The sequence below is a fragment of the Pristis pectinata genome, chromosome 4, assembly GCF_009764475.1.
Source record: "Pristis pectinata isolate sPriPec2 chromosome 4, sPriPec2.1.pri, whole genome shotgun sequence".
Lineage (NCBI taxonomy): Eukaryota > Metazoa > Chordata > Chondrichthyes > Rhinopristiformes > Pristidae > Pristis > Pristis pectinata.
Window position 1 is genome coordinate 96,597,597 of NC_067408.1, and position 19,455 is coordinate 96,617,051.

The 19,455-nt window shown below is 39.7% G+C and overlaps 2 protein-coding genes across 2 annotated transcripts in view; both read right to left on the reverse strand.

The window, feature by feature from the left end:
- The window catches only part of LOC127569491 (E3 ubiquitin-protein ligase DZIP3-like), a 53,646-nt gene extending 34,248 nt beyond the window's left edge, over positions 1-19,398 (reverse strand). The window contains exons 1-5 of the mRNA XM_052014199.1: positions 19,262-19,398; positions 16,438-16,552; positions 10,112-10,154; positions 7,275-7,309; positions 4,474-4,523 (exon numbers count right to left, since the gene is read on the reverse strand). Coding sequence (XP_051870159.1) covers positions 4,474-4,523; positions 7,275-7,309; positions 10,112-10,141 — 115 coding nt within the window. The 5' untranslated portion in view covers positions 10,142-10,154; positions 16,438-16,552; positions 19,262-19,398. The remainder of the gene's footprint in view (positions 1-4,473; positions 4,524-7,274; positions 7,310-10,111; positions 10,155-16,437; positions 16,553-19,261) is intronic.
- The window catches only part of LOC127569494 (uncharacterized), a 534,065-nt gene continuing 528,294 nt past the window's right edge, over positions 13,685-19,455 (reverse strand). The window contains exon 2 of the mRNA XM_052014205.1: positions 13,685-15,850. Within this exon, the coding sequence (XP_051870165.1) occupies positions 13,785-15,497 (1,713 nt within the window). The 5' untranslated portion in view covers positions 15,498-15,850 and the 3' untranslated portion in view covers positions 13,685-13,784. The remainder of the gene's footprint in view (positions 15,851-19,455) is intronic.

Genomic DNA, 19,455 nt, shown 5'->3' on the forward strand with positions numbered 1-19,455 from the left:
AAACATTTGCCACCTTCCAATCATCTGGCACTACTCCTGTGGCCAGTGAGGACGCAAAGATCATTGCCAAGGGCACAGCAATCTCTTCCCTCATTTCCCATAATAACCTTGGATATATCCCTTCTGGCCCTGGTGACTTATCTATCCTAATGTTTCTCATAAGTTCCAGCACATTCTCCTTCCTCATGTAGACATGCCCTAGCATATCAGCCTGTCGTAAGCCATCCTCACAAACGTCAAGGTCTCTCTCATTGGTGAATACTGAAGCGAAGTATTCATTAAGGACCTCCCTCCAGGCACACGTTTCCTCTTTTATCCCTGATCAGTCCTACCCTCTAGTCATCCTCCTCCTCCTCCTCTTCACATACGTGTAGAATGCCATACGGTTTTCCTTAATCCTACTCGCCAAGGCCTTCTCATGTACCTTCTAGCTCTCTTAAGTCCATTCTTAAGTTCCTTCCTGGCTATCTCCAGAACCCTGTTAGGCAAGCTTCTTTCTTCCCCTTGACAAGATATTCTACATCTCTTGACAACCATGGTTCCTTCACTCTACCATCCTTCCCCTGCCTCAATGGGACAAACCTATCCAGAACCCCATGAAAGCACTCCCTAAACAACCTCCACATTTCTGTTGTGCACTTCCCCAAGAACATCTGTTGCCAATTTATGCTCCCAAATTCCTACCTAATAGCATCATAATTCCCCCTCCCCCAACTGAATACTTTCCCATATCGTCTGCTCCTGTCCCTCTCCAAGGCTATGGTAAAGATCAAGGAGTTATGGTCACTGTCTCCAAGATGCTCTCCCACCGAGAGATCTGAAACCTGATCAGGCTCATTGCCTAGTACCAGGTCCAGTATGGCCTCTCTTCTAGTCGGCCTGTCCACATACTGTGTCAGGAATCCTTCCTGGATACACCTAACAAACTCTGCCCCATCTATCCCCTTTACATAAAGGAGCTGCCAATCAATATTAGGAAAGTTGAAATCACCCATGACAACAACCCTGTTATTTTTGCACCTCTCCAGAAATAACAGGGTTGTTTTTATGGGTGATTTCAACTTCCCTAATTTATGTTGGTGAGGTCCAGGATCATTTACTATTTGGAGTTAAGCAACTGAGAAGCAGAGCTTGTGATAAGATAGCAGACTGCATGTGTAGCACTGGTTGGGTTACAACTTTACTTTGGCTGAAACACCTCTAAATTAGGCAATAGGAACAGTTAGATTTTCCTCTACAGCTATTTAGCAATGCTAGATCATCATTTGTATTGTGTACATACAAAAAAAACTACCTTACAAAAATTGTCCTTCTCCCATAATTACTCTAAAATGAACTTTAAATAATCTTTATGTTTCAACTTTGTTCCACTCCTTGACAATTTATTCCAAATATTTATCACTTTCCATTTTCCTAATATACATGACTGGTTCAACTTCTATGCTTCATCACATGGGACTGAAAATAACAATGGAACACAATGGAAGCTATTGAACTACTTCATTAAGTTTGGGAGATGCATTCATCCAAGTGGAGTACTCCATAACAATTATGATTTGCATCTTGTAGATGGAGAAACTCAGAAGGGAATTAAGTTACTTAGTGCAGATACCCAATCTCTGACCTGTGGCTGCTCTTGTAGCCACAGTATTTATATAGCTGGTGCAAATAAGTCTCAGGTCAAAGGTGAATCCAGAATATTGACAACGAGGAACACTGATGGTAATGCTACTGAACATCAAGGGTAGTTGGAGACTGTCTCTTGTCGATGATGGTCACTGCTAGGTATGTGTAAAACAAATGTTATTTGATACTTATCCTCCCATGCCTGGATGTTGTCCAGATCTTGATTTGTGAGAGTGGAATGGTTTTATCCTGCTCGTTGTAAACAAGATATACCTGGGCAATTCTGCACATTTATCAACTTAATGCCAATATGGTGATCATATAGAAATGGCTTGGCCACAGGCACAGATAATTCTACAAGTCTTCTACACTGTAGCAAGAATGCTTTCTGGTCCTGTAACGTTACTCTTAAACATTTCTTGCCACCACATGGAGAGAATCAAATTGGCTGAAGCCCAGTTTCTATAATGGTGGGGACTTAAAGGAGAAGCTGAGGTGGATCAAACACTTGACATTTCTGGCTGAAGATGGTTGTAAATGCTTCAGTCTTATCTGTGGCTCTCACACTAAGCTGTGCCATGACTGTGGAAGGGGATATTCATGGAGCTGCCTCCTCCCTCTGCAGCTAATTGTCCACTACCATTCATAATGTGGTAGGGTTGCAGCGCTTTGATGAATCCATTGGTTATGGGTATCTCTGTTTAATAGAATAACTCAGTTTACTCTATTCTGCTTTTGCTCTATAGCTATGTTGTAGCTTTGCCAGGTTGATACTCATTTTCAGACTGCCCAGTGCCATTCCTGGTATGTCTTTTGGCAATCCTCACTGAACTAACATGAAGGAGGATGCCATTAAGATGAACAGGATTCTGTCTCTATATGCACTGTGCAATGATTATTCCTACGAAGACAGTCACAAACAACTGTGTTTGCAAAAGGTAGATTGCCAAAGACAAGGCAAATACATTTATCCCTCATGCTGGTTTATTTACAACCTGTCTGAAAATATGTCCTTCAGGACCTGGCCAACTCATTCTACCAAGCTACTCTTGGTGATGGTCATTGAAGACCTGCACCCAGTGCTTTTGCTACTTTGTGTTTCTTCCAGCTGTTCAGCATGGAGGAGTGCTGATTCCTCAGGTGAGTGAGAACAGCAGCTGATAATTAGCAGGTCTCAAATCTGGATAGAAAATGCTGGAAACACTCAGTAAGCGTTTATTTTTAAAGACAAGCTGAGAACAGCCAGAGATCCTGGATGTGGCATTTGCCCTGCTTACATTTCACAGCATTGGTGCAACCAACAATGCTTTTGCATATAATTTTTTGCCAGTTGTTTCTCAACTTTTATTTTCTAAACTCCATATTTATACCACATGAATGGTACAACTCTTGTCACGCAGCATTTGTGGAGAGGGAAATAGAGTTAACGCTTCAAGTCCAGGACCCTTTGTTAACTCTGTTTCTTTTTCCACAGATGCTGCTTGACCAGTTGAGAGTTTCCAGTGTTTTCTGTTTTTATTTCAGATATCCATCATCAACATTTCTCTCCACAGATGCTGCCTGACCTGCTGAGTTCCTCCAGCATTTTGTGTGCATTGTTTCCATCATCTTCAAATTTTTTTTTTATTTTCAATTGACACAGCACCTCGCCCACATTTGAATTGATGCTATGAGACTTCATGGCACCCAAAAATGAGCCTTTCTTAACTGAAAACCAGTATGCTGCCGTCTCTGATGAGTTTCGCCCGCTGGTGGGTGATGATACACCTAGGGGTTGCGGTAAAGGACTCTGGGACATTTTCTTTCAGGTATGATTTTGTGAGTACAACCATCTCAGGGGTCTTCACTGGTTCTGTGCTCAATTTAGATACCAGACTCCAGATAATTGTGAAGGTAATGTTGCAAGATCAACTTGTTTCTATGGGTGGAAATCATAATTATAGTGGCTTAAGTGTTGCGTAAATTTTTCTGAAACTTCCAAAGGAATAATTGCTCAGTACTTGCTTCAGACCTAAAAGATTATAAATGTAAAAATGAACAATACTGTACAGTTTTCCAAAGGGCTGGACACAAGGATTCACTCATGTTAGATAGGAGTTCATTGTTATATACAAGCTTAGAACAGCCATAGATTCTGGATTTGGCATTTGCCCTTGCAATTCATAGCACTGATGCTACCGACAATGCTTTTGCATATAATTTTTTTTTACAGTTCGATTTCTCAACTTTTGTTTTCTAAACCCCTTGTTTATACCACCTGAATGGTACAACTCTTGCCACAGACGGTGGCACAATTGCCACTTTATCTGGGACTGGTACTTCCAACTGTAGCAGCATGACCTTATTTGCTACAACACTGGAATTAAATTCAATTCTGCAAGCCGCTACAGGGACACACTGTCGATACATCTTCAGGAGGAGTCACCAAACTTTCACCTTTGCTAAGATAATATTGGAAAGAACATAACAAAAGCATTGTTTGAACTGACTCCACTGTCACTTGAGATGGCTGCAATTCATCCTTTTGTAAAAATTCACTTTTTCATATATGCATCTAGGCCCAGTTTTGCACTGACAAGCAAAATCTAATAGTCAAGTATGCAACCATTATTTATAGTCCCAGTTTAGATGTGTTACTTTGACAGGAAAGTACATTGAATAAATAGTGATTAAAGAGCTTGAATGATCACCCAATACATTTAACATTAACAAACAGTGGATATATGCCTGACATCTGCTATCCCTGTGATCGTTAAACAGAAATACTACAAAGGCCATTGTTTAGTTAAAAGAAAATTGAAATCTTAACGAAATATCTAGAAACATAACATGATAAAGATTTATTACCTCTCTTAGGATGGTAAGCTCCACTGCTTGCACCACATGCTTGCTTTGTTCTACAAAAGATATTTAGGAAGATTTTTATTAATTTCTCAGCTGCCTGTGCAGAGACTGAATCTTTGGCCTTTCCATCTTTATTGTTCTTCATTGAATATAATTGTTGAAAAGCACCATAGGAAATATGCACTGCTTTCTTCCAAGAGCCTGGGTGCTTTGTAAATCAAAGATTGCCAGCAGCTTTTTTAAATTAATTCATGGGATGTGGGTATTGTTGGCAAAGCCAGTATCTATTACTCATTAACAATTGCCCAGAAAATGTGATGAGCCTACTTGAAAAGCTGCAGTAACTTTTTGTAGCAAGTTTGATAAAACTGAGTGGCTTAATAATAGAAGTCTCCTCATTACCATGGGTTTGGGTTCACATCTGGGCCAGAGAAACAAAGATGTCAGATTTCCTACCCTAAAGGATATCAGCAAACTGATTTTTTTTTTAAAAGACCATCTAGTTGTTTCACAGTACCATTACTGATATTTGAATTCCATTCAGATTTAATTTATTGACAGAATCTAAACTCCTTGGCTACCACACTGGAACTGGAATTCCTATCTCTGAATCACACAGAGCATAGACATAAATGGAACAAAAATAGCAGGGTCACCACAGTTAAAACCCACAGTTAGAACTTATTTGATTAATTTACACAGTGCTTTTGCACCTTTATTTTGCTAAGTCCTTTAATATAAATCAAAGTAAATACTTCTGTAATTGGATCTGTACTCTTAGTATACAACTTTCCATTTTTAATTCATTTCTGATTATATTTCTATCATTATTGTATTTACTTATATAACTTGATATTACACATTTATTCAAATGCTTTAAATAATACAACCAATTCAATTCAGAGGTACCAAGACTGATTCCAAGCACCTATTTGTTATTCATTAGAGCTACAATATTGTTTACTTTCCTTTTCAGAAAGGTATCCTTGCTCCTCTACACATATCATCCTGCCAAGAAGCCCAACATATCATTTGCTTTCTTAAGTATTTGCTGCACCTGCATGGCTGCTTTCAGTGATTGATATAGTGGGATTGGTTTATTATTGTCACCTATACCAAGATACTTTGAAAAGCTTTCGTTTTGCTTGCCATTCAGAGAGATTATACCATACATAATTGCATTGAGGTAGTAGAAAGAAAACAGAATATAGTGTTGCAGCTGCAGAGAAAGTGCAGTGCAGACAGACAGATAAAGTGCAAGGGCCACGGCAAGGTAGATTAGGAGATCACAAGTTCACCTTTTAGCATATAAATAATCCTTTCAAGATAACTATGAGATAGAAGCTGTCCTTGAGTCTGGTGGTTCATGCTCTCAAGCTTTTGTATCTTCTGTCTGCCGGGAAAGGGGGGGAAGAGAAAATGACTGGGGAGGGAGGGGTCCTTGATTATGTTAGCTGCTTTCCCCGAGGCAGCGGGAAGTGTAGATGGAGTCAATGGAGGGAAGGTTGGTTTGCATGATGGACTGAGCTGCGTTCACAACTCTCTCCAGCTTCTTGCAGTCTTGGGCAGAGCAGTTGTGCTTTCTGTGGTGATGTACAAGAACACTCAAGTCTCCAGTACACTAATACATTCCAATCTATCACTGTGAAAATAAAACACCACCTTCCTCCTTTTCCTACTGAAGTGGATAACTTCACACTTGTATATATTTTACTGCATCTACAGTTTGAAATATCATTTTCCCTCATCGATGTATATTCTGAACAGTTGAGGTCCAAGCATTGAACACTGTGGTACCCCAATTTACTGCCTGCCAGCACTAATAAAAATCTATTTATTCCTATACTCAGTTTCTTGACTGTCAACCAATTTTCAATCCATGCCAATTCCTCATTATGAATTATCCCATTTCTGACAGTGGGGGAAACTACACTTGACTTCACTAAATATTTTTTTTTTCTTTTTACATATTTGTAGGAGCTTTTATGGCCCACGTTTATGCTCCATACAAATTTACTCTCTTACTTTATTTTTGCTGTCCCAATCAATTTATTTGTTCTTCTTTGCCAAAATCTAAACTGCTCCCAATCCTCAGGTTTGTTACCTTGTTTTGCCATTGTCACCCTGCCTCTTTGGATCTAATACTATCTTAACTTCTTGTCAGCAACTGTTCGATTACTTTTCCTTTTATAATTTAATCCCAGGCAGGAATGTTGTAGTTACTGCATTCTTTCCTTAAGTGTCAGCCATTGCTTATTCACCAATCATTTTTTTGCTTTTCTTCTTTATTGTTCCCCTTTAACATTCTGGATTTCCCTCTACTAGGAATTCCCCCTTATTTTAGCTTGAAGCCCTATATACCGCCCAGGTTATTTGATCCACTAGGACTCTTTGGTTCTGGTCCAGCATGGCTCATGTGCAGTCCATCCTAATGGAACAACTCTGTTCTTCTCCAGTGCCCTACAAAATGAAACCCACTTCTCCCACACCAATCTTTGAGCCATGCTTTCATCCCTCTGATCCAATTCAGCCTCTACTTGCTCATATTTACTCAGCTGAACCCCTTTTTCTAGTCTCACCCATGTCATTCCTAATGTGGGCTGTGATATCTGGATACCACCCTTGTAGTTCTTCTCCAGCCTGGAGATGTTCCTCACCCTGGCACCAGGTAGGTAACAGAGCCTTTGAGTCTCTTTCTCCTGGCTGGAGAAGACACTGTCCAATCCACCCACTACCAACCATATTCCTTTTAACACCCACCTCTTGAATGGCTGCTATTTATTTGTTGGAAATACGTCTCTTACCTCCCATCACTTGAACTTTGTGCACTGGAATGAATCTGAAACAAAGTCAACATCATGATTAAACAGGAAAAAAATACAGTTCAATTTCATGAATATATTTGGACCGAGGGTGTTCACATCAAAAATCTTTTCAAAACTATTCTGCAAAACATAATGCATCATATAGGTTTCTAGAACTAGTGGATGACTATGCTTCTACATGCTCAAGGAGGGATACACTCTGCAACAATGATTTCCTACATAATAACATAAACAGGAATAGGCTAAAGGGCACTCGAGTGTGCTTTGTCATTCAATATCATGGCTGATCTCATGCCTTAATCTCTTTCCAGCCTGATCTCCATATCACTTGATTTCCTTTATATCAGAATTCTGCAGATTTGAATCTTTATTGAGCATTCATGGCCCTCTGAGATAGAGAATTCCAAAGATTTACAACACACTGCATAAAGACTGATATAGCTAACTTTTGTGTAGTAACATCTGCTAGTTTTTCAGTGTTTGAAAGGTATTCTTGATAAGTGCACATTCAACCAAAATGCATAACCTCATATTTTCCCACATTATACCCTGCCACTTTCTTGCCCATTCACCTCATCTGACTATATCCCTTCACAGACATTTCACATCCTTCCCACAGTTCACTTTTCCACATAAAATTGGTAACATTGTATTCTTCTCATCTTTGTCACTAATATAAATTGTGAATAGGCAAGGGACTATGTGGTATACCTGTAGGTCTATCAACCAGATAATTATCCATTTATTCCTACACTGTTTCAACATTAATTTCATGAATCCTTGTTTTGTGTGGTACCTTATCAAATGAGATTTGAATGAGATATGCATCCAGTACTTCCCTTTATTGACCCTGCTGGTTACAGTCCCAGTTTTACCTGGTTTGCCAAACAGAATTTTCTGCCTAATCATACAATTTTCTAAATGCCTTTTCACTGTGACCTGCATGATCGATTCCAGTCCTTTTGCTGACAACAGCTGTCAAGGGGATTGCTATTTTCCCCTCTTACTTTCTTAAAAAATGGTTCAAACATTGTCACATTTCAATCTACTGGAACTATTCCAGAAACTAGGGAACTTCTGTAAGATCAACACTGACGTATCTACTGTCTCTGCAGCCACCTTTTTTGGGTTGTCCAAATTTAGCCTCCTTAATTTTTCCGAGATAATGAACCAACTGATCTTCCCACAGAATATAGGAAGAAAAGTCACATTTGACTGTTTGTATAAATTTACCAGTCAATAAATGAAGAGGTCATTTCTTCTTGTAAGACAGTTACCTTACCAGTGGTTATTGCATGGCACAAAAGTTAACATACAAAGCTTCAAGATTATTTAAAAAAAACTTAAAAAGAAAAGTTTGATAAACTTTTTTTTAATAAGAAAATGCTTTCATGTTGCAAAATCAAGAATTAGGGGGTCATACAGAGCTAGGGATGATTTAGGAATAAAGTTTAGAACCATTTCTTCACCCCACATAAAAAGGTAAAAGAAATTACAAATCTTTATCTGCAAAGGCTCTGGAGCTTTCAAGAATTACCCTGACTGACTTTTGACAGGCAAGAGTATTCAATATAATCCAAATCTCCTGCAATTAAGCTCAAATACAGTTTGTGATTATAAGTTAAAATGATGATCTGGTGACAATTCAAGTTTAACCTGAACTTTCCAATTCTGCCCAAATATGCTAACATCATTAATTATAATCCCATTTTAAAAAAGTACAAATATCTTTCTCTATTTTTGGTGTGAACTCCAGCCATCCTCAGTAGGAGCCCTATTCCTTTGGCATTGACTGAGGTTTTTTTGATAAATGTCTTGAGGCACTTCAGTCGACTTTTGGTTGATAATGGTCTAGTTGAATCACCACATAAAAAGATATTATAACAGATGAGTTAAGTTTTTCAGGTGTGCCTCAAATAGAGGCAAAGCAGCATAATGGGTTGGATGGGGGAGGAGCAGGTATCTGAGAGGTTAAAGCTCAGGCAGCTGAAATCATTGTTGACAACTGTTGAGTGATTAAGCATGGCCAAATGCAAAAGGTTAGAACAGGATAGGTAAATAAATGAAGAGGCAAACTGAAAAAGGACTGAAGTTAATACCAAAATAAACCATTATTCTACACAAGGAGTGGAGCTAATTCTAAAAGGAATGCACATCAATGTGAAGAGTTGAAGTTTAAGTTAAAAAGTACAATATGAAATAGGATTAGGGTTAATTCCAAAAGGAACAGAGCATCAGTCTAGTGGTGAAGTTATGCTAAAGGAATAGAGTCCTGACTGAGGATGGGCTGGAGTTCACAGCAAAAATAGAGAAAGATCACCCTCCTTAAAAATATAAAAATGGGAAAAATAAGAACAATTTTCTGACCAGTACTAAAACTTCTGTCAATATCCAACTTATAAGGATAAAATTCCTTCTGTTTATTTATATATAAAGAATCTACAGCACAGAAACAAGCCATTCAGACCAACTTCTTTGTGCCTATGTTTATACTCTACTGATGCTCCCTCACACTCCAAATAATACATTTCACCCAATCTTTCCACACCCTTCTTTCTCAAAGTTACATCAAGCTTCCACTTAAAAGCATCACCACTCTGTTTCAACTGCTATGTATCAGTGCTTGCCATTCTTATCTGTGTGTCTAGAAATTATTCCTAAATTTGTGTTTAGGTTTTGTTCATGGTGAATTTATATTTGTGTTCCCTTATCTAGAATCACTACAATTTGATGCTAAAAAAGCTATACAAAATTAGTACATGCTCTTCACATTCATCCATAAGGCTTGTGTACAGTATACTTAAAAATGTACTTACAGATTTTTCCAACTTTTTCTTTTCATCCATCCTACTGGAGATCCTAAGAAATATGATTAGTTATTAGAAATCAGCACAGCAACCATGAAAAACAGCAAATGACTGAGAAAATTAAACTATAACAAACAGAAAGACACTTTATTTCTATTTTAACTAGATATTTTTTCCTCAGTCCATAACTAAGCCAAGAAAATAATTCGTAAGGTGTAGGTAAATAATGTCAACAGCTACTTTAGGTATATTTGAATTCCGTAAATTTTACATTGTTGCAAACACTAAATCTGAAGTATGAATTTAAACTGTTCATGCAAAGGTACCAATAAACAAATTCAGCTTGTCATTCCTAGGTCATCGTAGACAGTTCTAGTAAAATGCGATAATTGGACAGAAAATGCCAGTAACAGTCAGCAGGTCAGGCAGCACTTGTGGGAACAGAAATACAGTCAACATCTCAGGTAAATGACCCTTCATCAGAACTGGTAAAATGTGATTGACAAAAATTACAGCCTTTCAAATTGTAATTTGAAGCACTGTGCAATGGGAAATGTTCAGATGAGTTAGGACCTACATATATGATGGCAATATAAATGTCAAAGGATTTATCTTGGCCAAAAGTAGCTTTGATTTGTATTTAGGTGCCATAATCACTAATTAAAGTTGAAAAGGTTAACTGCTTCTAAATCAAACCTTGGCCAATCAGAAGTGTCACAAACCAGCAACAAAAGAAACACACTGAGCATGATTCAGTGTTAAAAACTATTTTATTAATCACTACTTATGATAATACGTAAAATAAAAGTAAAAATGTTAGTATGTTAGAATTCAAAAATGTTAAACCTCGAACGTTATCCCCAAAACTAAACTCTTCGTGTGTGTGTGTGTGACAAAGTCCAAAACTCCCAGTTCCTGAATGGTTCTTAAAGTTCAGTTCCGCAAGCCATAAGGTGAAACATGAGCAAGGGCTTCTTCAACAACCACCGTTGTCTGAAGATAAGATGTAGATGTAGAAAAACATAGAGAGAGTACATACGAAATCCAAATGTTCCACGATGGAACCCAAACGACACTTCAGTGTTTACTCAGTAGTGACTTCCTCACCCCGAAAAGCATCCGAACCGTGGTCGTCCACACACAAATACCTGTTTCCTTCTACAGGTCAGCAACAAAGTGAACTCCACCGGATTACTTCCAACTTCCATACATGGATTTCAGTGGCAAACACAGTTATTGTTTCTCATCCATCGATAGAGAAAACAAGCAGGCTGGTGTCTCTCTCCCTTCTCTCTCTCTCCTTCTTCTTCTTCTTCAACAACGTCATTACGTCCTTTATCTTCTATTGACGTAAGCACGCCCCACACACACATACACACACACTCTCTATCTTAAAGGGACTTTCACTGAGTCCGTAACACCTCCCACCTAAAAAAAAATTTTCCCAAGAAAATTTTAACCGCGCATACAGTTAGTAATGTTAATAATTATCATGTTACACAACTACAGACTATCAGATTAGTACAGATACATGTTTCCCATTTAACATCGGGAAAGACAATCAGCAATCACATTATCTTTGCCTTTAATGTGAGTTATCATGAGATCAAACTCTTGCAAAATTAAACTCCAGTTTAACAGCCTTCTGTTCTTGTTTTTGACTCGGCTCAGAAACACCAATGGGTTATGATCTGTATACACAGTCAATGGTTGCTGAGCGGTGCAAACATATACACTGAAATGTTGCAAGGCTAAAACAAGCGACAGTAATTCTTTCTCTATGGTGGAATAATTCTTTTGATGCTCATTAAATTTCTTTGAAAAGTAAGCTACAGGATGGTCAATATCATCAAGGTCACCCTTCTGCAACAACACAGCTCCTGCAGCTTCATCACTGGCATCTACTGCTAATGAAAATGGCTTTTCAAAGTCAGGTGTTCTGAGCACAGGATGGTAGCATAAAATGGCTTTCAGCTTCTCAAATGCTTCTTGACAAGAATCTGTCCAAACAAACTTTACTCCCTTCTTCAGAAGATTAGTTAGGGGAAGAGCAATATCAGCAAAACTTTTACAAAATTTTCGATAATATCCAACCATTCCCAAAAATCTTCTAACAGTCCTCGTACCTGTGGGAATAGGGAACTCAGATATTGCTTGAACTTTTGCCTGAACAGGAGCTTGCTTGCCTTGACCTACAACATAACCAAGATACGTCACAGTGGCATGGCCAAATTCACTTTTAGCCAAGTTAACTGTAAGGTTAGCCTTGGAAAGTCTTTCAAACAACCTTTCTAACGCAGAGATGTGATCTTCCCAAGTATCATTCCCAGTCACTAAGTCGTCAATGTAGGCATCTGTATGTTTTAACCCATGAATCACTGAATTAATCATTCTTTGAAATGTTGCCGGAGCATTTTTCATTCCAAATGGCAAAACATTGTATTCATACAATCCAGAAGGGGTTACAAAGGCTGAAATCTCCCGTCCTCTATCTGTTAATGGAACACACCAGTACCCTTTTAATAGGTCAATCTTTGTAAGAAATTTTGCCTTTCCCACTCTGTCTATGCAATCATCCACCCTAGGAATAGGGTAAGCATCTGACTTTGTTACAGCATTCACTTTCCTGTAATCTGTGCAAAATCTAACAGTTCCATCAGGTTTAGGTACAATAACACAGGGCGAACTCCAATTTGAACTAGAATGTCTAATAATATCATTTTCCAACATGTATTTTATTTCCTGATCAACAAGTTTACTTTTTTCCACATTCATTCGATATGGGTGTTGTTTGATTGGTTTTGCATCCCCAACATCAACATCATGGGTAATTATCGATGTTCTGTTTGGAACATCTGGGAACAGATTTTTAAATTTTAAAATTAATTCTCTCATCTGTTGTTTTTGTGAAACTTGTAAATGGTCCAACTTCGTTTCAAGGTTCTCCAGGATATTTTGGTTTTTTAGTTTCGATGGAACAATATTTGGTCTAAATTGGCCTTCCTCAACATCAACATCAGGCATTCTAGAAACAACCTTTTCACCATCCACCAAGGCCACAACTGAATCCCTCTCATAATAAGGTTTTAGCATGTTTACGTGACAGAGTTGTGTTTTCTTGCGTCTATCTGGTGTTTTGATTATATATGTTAGATCAGTCACTCGAGATTCAATAACATAGGGTCCAGAAAAACGAGCTTGCAAGGGATTATTTTGGCTAGGGAAAAATACCAACACCTTTTGCCCCACTGCGAATGTCCTAGGCCGAGCACGTCTATCAAAATATGTCTTCATTCTTATCTGGCTTGTTTTCAAATTCTCTCTCGCTAGCTGGCAGACTCTCTCCAACCGAGTTTTAAATTTTTGGACATGGGGAGGTCTCCATTTCCTCCTTAACACTCCATTTTTGACATAATATCCAGTTGGCACTTTTTCAATCTCCTCACATGAGAGTGCTTTTTCTTTCAATTCTGTCAATTCAGGGTCCTTTGTCTGTTCCACCATAAAATCCTTCCTCGACAAAGACAAATCTTTAAATTCAGACTCACTATAAGGATGTTGATCCTCCAGTGAAGACAGAAAAGTCTCAGATAAGGCATCATAATTTTCTTCCTGTTTAGGACTGTCACAAGGAACTACATCAGACTGCACCGGATTGTCTGTCTTGGCTAATTCTTTAGCTCTAGCTCGAGTCAGACTCATCAATCCTTGGTTTGGTTGTTAACCGTACCACAGGATCACTTTCTCCATCTGCAAGGTCATTTCCCAATAACAAAGAAACTCCTTCCACTGGCAAACTAGGTCTTATCCCTATCTCGACTGGTCCTTCTATGAACTTTGACTTTAAAATCACCCTGTGAAAAGGGACAGACATGGTCTCACCTGTAACGCCTCGTATTAGATTTACTTCACCAGTGTCACTTTCTTCACCAAAATTTAAAACACTGTCCAGCAAGAGAGATTGACTAGCCCCAGTATCTCTAAGAATTTTCACTGGCACCTGGGGTGACTCATCATTCAGTGAAACAAAACCCTCTGATACATACGAACGGAATTCTTTTCTCACCTCCTCCAACTTTTCCGCTTTTACCTCTTGCAAGGACTGATCTTTAACAGCATCTCCTAAACCTTTTCGATTTTTAATTGCCTGAAAGCAAGCATTGGGCCCAGCTTCCTTCTTTTTCTTCAAAAGGGCACAATTAGATATCACGTGGCCAGGTTTCCTACAGTAATAACAAGTACGCTCAACAGGTTTCTCCAGCCCTGGCTTCTTTTCATCTTTTCCTTTTTGATTACCTCCCAATTTAATCTCCGGTTTACCTGGATTGTCTTTGTAACTCTTTTGAAAGGTTTTAGGTTGTCCCCATTTGGATTTATGGGTTAAAGCATAATCATCTGCCAACCTAGCAGTTTCTTGTAAAGTTTCCACTGCCTTTTCATTTAAATATGTTGTTAATTCAGCTGGAACACATCTTTTAAAGTCTTCCACCAGTATCAATTCTGTCAATTTATCATAATCCCCATCTACATTTTTAGCCAGGCACCATCGTTCAAAACATATTCTCTTTCCATTGGCAAATTCCATATAAGTCTGATCTGCAGATTTCCTCAAGTCTCTGAATTTTTGTCTATAAGCCTCAGGGACCAATTCATAGGCCTTCAAAATAGCTTGTTTTACCTTGGTATAATCAGCTGCATCCTCAGCAGACAAAGCAGAATAAGCTTTTTGAGCTTTACCTTTAATCACACTCTGTACCATAAGAGCCCATCCTTTCCTTGGCCAGTTTGAACTCACAGCAACCTTTTCAAAATGTTGGAAATACTGATCAACCTGATCTTCTTCAAACGGAGGGACTAATCGAACCTCCCTGCTGGCTGAAAAACCATCATCAGAATCAGATTCCGAACTCCTACGCTTCATTTGTAACTCATGCTGCCTCTTTTTCTCCTCGTTATCCAGCTCCATCCTCTTCAATTCCATCTGCTTCATTGCTAGATCAGCCTCTATCTTCATCTGAGTTATCTTTTGTTCAGTCTCTAATTTCTTTTGTTCGGCCTCTAATCTCTTTTCCTCTCGTTCAGCTTCTAATTTATTTTGTTCTCGTTCAGCTTCTATCTTTAACTGGGTTTGCTCTCGTTCAGCTTCTATCTTTGCCAGCTGCACCTGTGCCTCAGAAATTGCTATTTCACTGCCAGGAAACTGTTTTAACACTTCCTTCTCAAACACCTTCTTTTCCACATAATGGCCAGCTATCAGTCTCTGAATATCTGCCTTTCTCATAGACTGCTTTACTTCTGTAAGGTTTAACCTTGTAGCAATCTTTATCAGATCATCCTTTTTCGCCACCTCCAATCCCTTTTGGGTTGGTGACTCCAAAAATGCCTTAATATCCATTGCTGCTGGTTTCCACACACACAAGCCAATTAAAAAGAATTTATCAGACCTCCCTCAAAAATCTTTGGATTGAACCCCGAACAAATCTTGTCAATCTGGGAAACGATCCCAGACGACACTCGTTAACCTTGGGAACTATCCCGGACGAGCCCCCAATTTTGTCACGAACCAGCAACAAAAGAAACACACTGAGCAATGATTCAGTGTTAAAAACTATTTTATTAATCACTACTTATGATAATACGTAAAATAAAAGTAAAAATGTTAGTATGTTAGAATTCAAAAATGTTAAACCTCGAACGTTATCCCCAAAACTAAACTCTTCGTGTGTGTGTGTGTGACAAAGTCCAAAACTCCCAGTTCCTGAATGGTTCTTAAAGTTCAGTTCCGCAAGCCATAAGGTGAAACATGAGCAAGGGCTTCTTCAACAACCACCGTTGTCTGAAGATAAGATGTAGATGTAGAAAAACATAGAGAGAGTACATACGAAATCCAAATGTTCCACGATGGAACCCAAACGACACTTCAGTGTTTACTCAGTAGTGACTTCCTCACCCCGAAAAGCATCCGAACCGTGGTCGTCCACACACAAATACCTGTTTCCTTCTACAGGTCAGCAACAAAGTGAACTCCACCGGATTACTTCCAACTTCCATACATGGATTTCAGTGGCAAACACAGTTATTGTTTTCTCATCCATCGATAGAGAAAACAAGCAGGCTGGTGTCTCTCTCCCTTCTCTCTCTCTCCTTCTTCTTCTTCTTCAACAACGTCATTACGTCCTTTATCTTCTATTGACGTAAGCACGCCCCACACACACATACACACACACTCTCTATCTTAAAGGGACTTTCACTGAGTCCGTAACAGAAGCTACGTCATCCACACATGCATCAAAAAAATGAGTTGAAAAAAAACAATTTTGTATTTATTTACTTACTTGTTTTCACACAAGTTCTGTAAGAATGAATTTTATTCCATATATCAAATTTAAGGGTAGTGAATTCTGTAGGGGCAAATTTCCATAAGCTGAATGGCTGTTCTGTGGGATTCGCCTATAAATGCAAAAATGCATATTACATTACAGCAAAACATTGCAAACTGAAGATAGTTATAGGTTTAAATGCAGGCAGCAATGTACACTTTCTATGAATATAACTGTAAAAAAACTACATCCTGACAAATGGTTTATTTTTTAAAATAATCTTTTTAAACATTTTGTGCAAAAGCTAAATGCAACTCACCAAAAATGGTTTGCATGAAGGTTTCTACTCCAATCAAAAACAAATTGATTAAAATGTGATACCAGCTGTATTTTTTTTAAGATCAGTTAAGCCTTTAGTGTGGAACAGTAGATTACTGGAGTCTAAAATTATATAATTCAGAATTCAATGTAGGTAGAGTATTGCTGTTAGTTCACTGGGTCATAAGCCATTTAACTAAATCCAGACATTTTAGGCACAGAGTGCCAAGATAACAGAACAAAGTGGAACTGCTAGAATTTAACCAGTTACATTCATGTAGTTTATTAGCACAGAACACCAGTAAACTGACTGTTGTTTATTGAGCAAAGACCACCCAATTTTTTATTTAAGGACATCTTGCTGTTCATAATCAACCCTTCCAGATGAGGCAGAGATTCACATGAACCTCTTCCAACCAAGTCTACTGCATTCAGTGCTTGAATTGAGATGTGGTCTCCTCTGTGTTCACAAGACTAGGCAACCGTTTTGTATAGCACTACGCACTGTTAGCAAGAGCCATCTCGAGCTTCCTGTTGCATGTCTTCAATTCCTCTTCCCATTCCCGCACTGAACTGTCTGTCCTTGGCCATCTCCACTGCCATAGAAAGGCTAAACTCAAACTAGAAGAACAGCACCTCATATTCTGCTTGGATAGCTGAGAGTCCAGCGGTATGAACATTGAATTTTCCGATTTCAGGTAACTCACTCCCCCTGTGTTGCATTCCCACTTCCACCAGTCCATTCAGGGTCTCTCTCCCTTTGTTCATCTTTTCCAACCTTTACCCTGCTCCCCCACTACCTAGAGTTATAACGTTCCCCTACCTGGCTCCATCTGCCCATCACCCACATACTTGTCTACCTGGGTTTCTTCTCCCCTGGTTCACCATTCCCATCCCTCCCCTGGCTTCATCTGCTTATTTTTTTCTTATCTGTTTCCACCTGTCACTTTCCAGCCTTTGTCTCAATACCCCCCCCCCCCCACCTCCATCACACCACCCTCCCCTCACCTGGTTCCACATATCAGCTACTAGTCTCCCTCTCACTTCTATATACCAGCTATCTTCCCTCCACATTCTTGATCCTGATACAAGGTTTCTACCTGAAATGTTGATCGTCTCTTTGCCTCCACAGATGCTGTACAACCCAATGAGTCCCTCCAGGAATTTGTTCTTTGTTTGCAAATAGTATAATCCAGGCACCACTGTGGCACATCTAGTAGAACCGCTGCCTCACTGTTGATGTTCTGGATTCAATCCTGACCTGCAGTTCTGTCTCTATGCACGTTCTCCCTGCGACTGCATATGTTTCCTTCCATATCCCAAAGATCTGCAGACTGGGAGGTTAATTGCCCACTGTAAGTTGCCTTTAGCATGTAGTTGGTAGTTGAGTGGTAGAATCTTGGGGGGGGGGGGGGGGCAGGGACAGATAAGAATCTGGGGAAACTAAAATGGAATAAGCACAGGATTGGATTGGTGTAAATGGGTATTTAACTGTTAGCATAGACAAGGTGGGTCAAAGGGCATTTTTCTGTGCTGTATAACTCTATGACAAATTGCAGCCTTAGAGTAGGATGAAATTTGTAACTGGCACTGAAAGCAATCACCCCATCACCTCAATTTCCAGTTGGGTGAATTTTTTGCTCATCTATTACAATATGTCAGACAAGGAATTTGACAATATGGAACCAAGTGGAGGAATTGAAAGAGGGATAATCCTGAGATGAATGAAAGCAGAAAATGCCAGAAATAGTCAATGGGTCAGGCAGCATTTTTGGAGAGAAAATCAGTTAATATTTCAGGCCAGTGACCCTTCATCGCAACTGTGGAGAGTTAAGGCTCGGTATGATTCTGCATAAATGTGGAAACTAACAGTATAACTTAATTGATGTTGCTGACAAGAAATGAAAAACGACTGAGGATGGAGCAATACACAAAAAGTGCTGGAAGCCCTCCCGAAACAGTCGTCGACTGTTTATTTCCCTCCACAGATGCTGCCTGACCTGCTGAGTTCCTCAAGCACTTTTTGTGTATTACTCCAGATTCCAGCATCTGCAGGATTTCTTGTATCTCGGCTGAGGATGGATCCTTGGAGGGGACCACTGGTAAAGGTGCAAACACAGAAAGCAAAGCCTTTGCTAGTAATTTCATGGCCAGGAAGAAACTGGGGCTTACAGAACTTTCAAGATTCAGATCATAGAAGTCTACTGCCCAATCTACCGTGTATGCCATAAAGACGGGGTTTTAAAACTTTTTAAAAACCCCCAGACAGTGGATTAGCAACAATTTAACAACTAAAACTTTGCGAGAGGGTGCTGGCAGAAAGTGGAAGGTGTCTGCAGCGTAGGGCCACAGTTGTGGGTGCTGGTGCTCCAGCCAGGTGCCCGCCGCTGTGGGACTCGGCCCCGAGTCCTTTCCTCAGCCGCTCCCCCCCCAACCAACCCTCACACCGCTTCTCAGTCGTTTCCTCCACCGACGACAACATTCACCGTGAGAAGACTGGAACAAAACGCGGCACATTTACCCGAGCCCAACCTCCAGCGGCGCCTCGCAACACCCTCGGCGACGACCCGCTCTGAGTTTACCCCCGAGAGACAGCAAGGCCGAGCTAACCCGGGACGGAGCCGGAGCGACCGGAGCCGCCAACGCCCCGGGCAGCGCCGCCACACGGCGCCCAACGCCAACTACAGGCAGCCCGGAGGTTGCCTGGGAAACTTA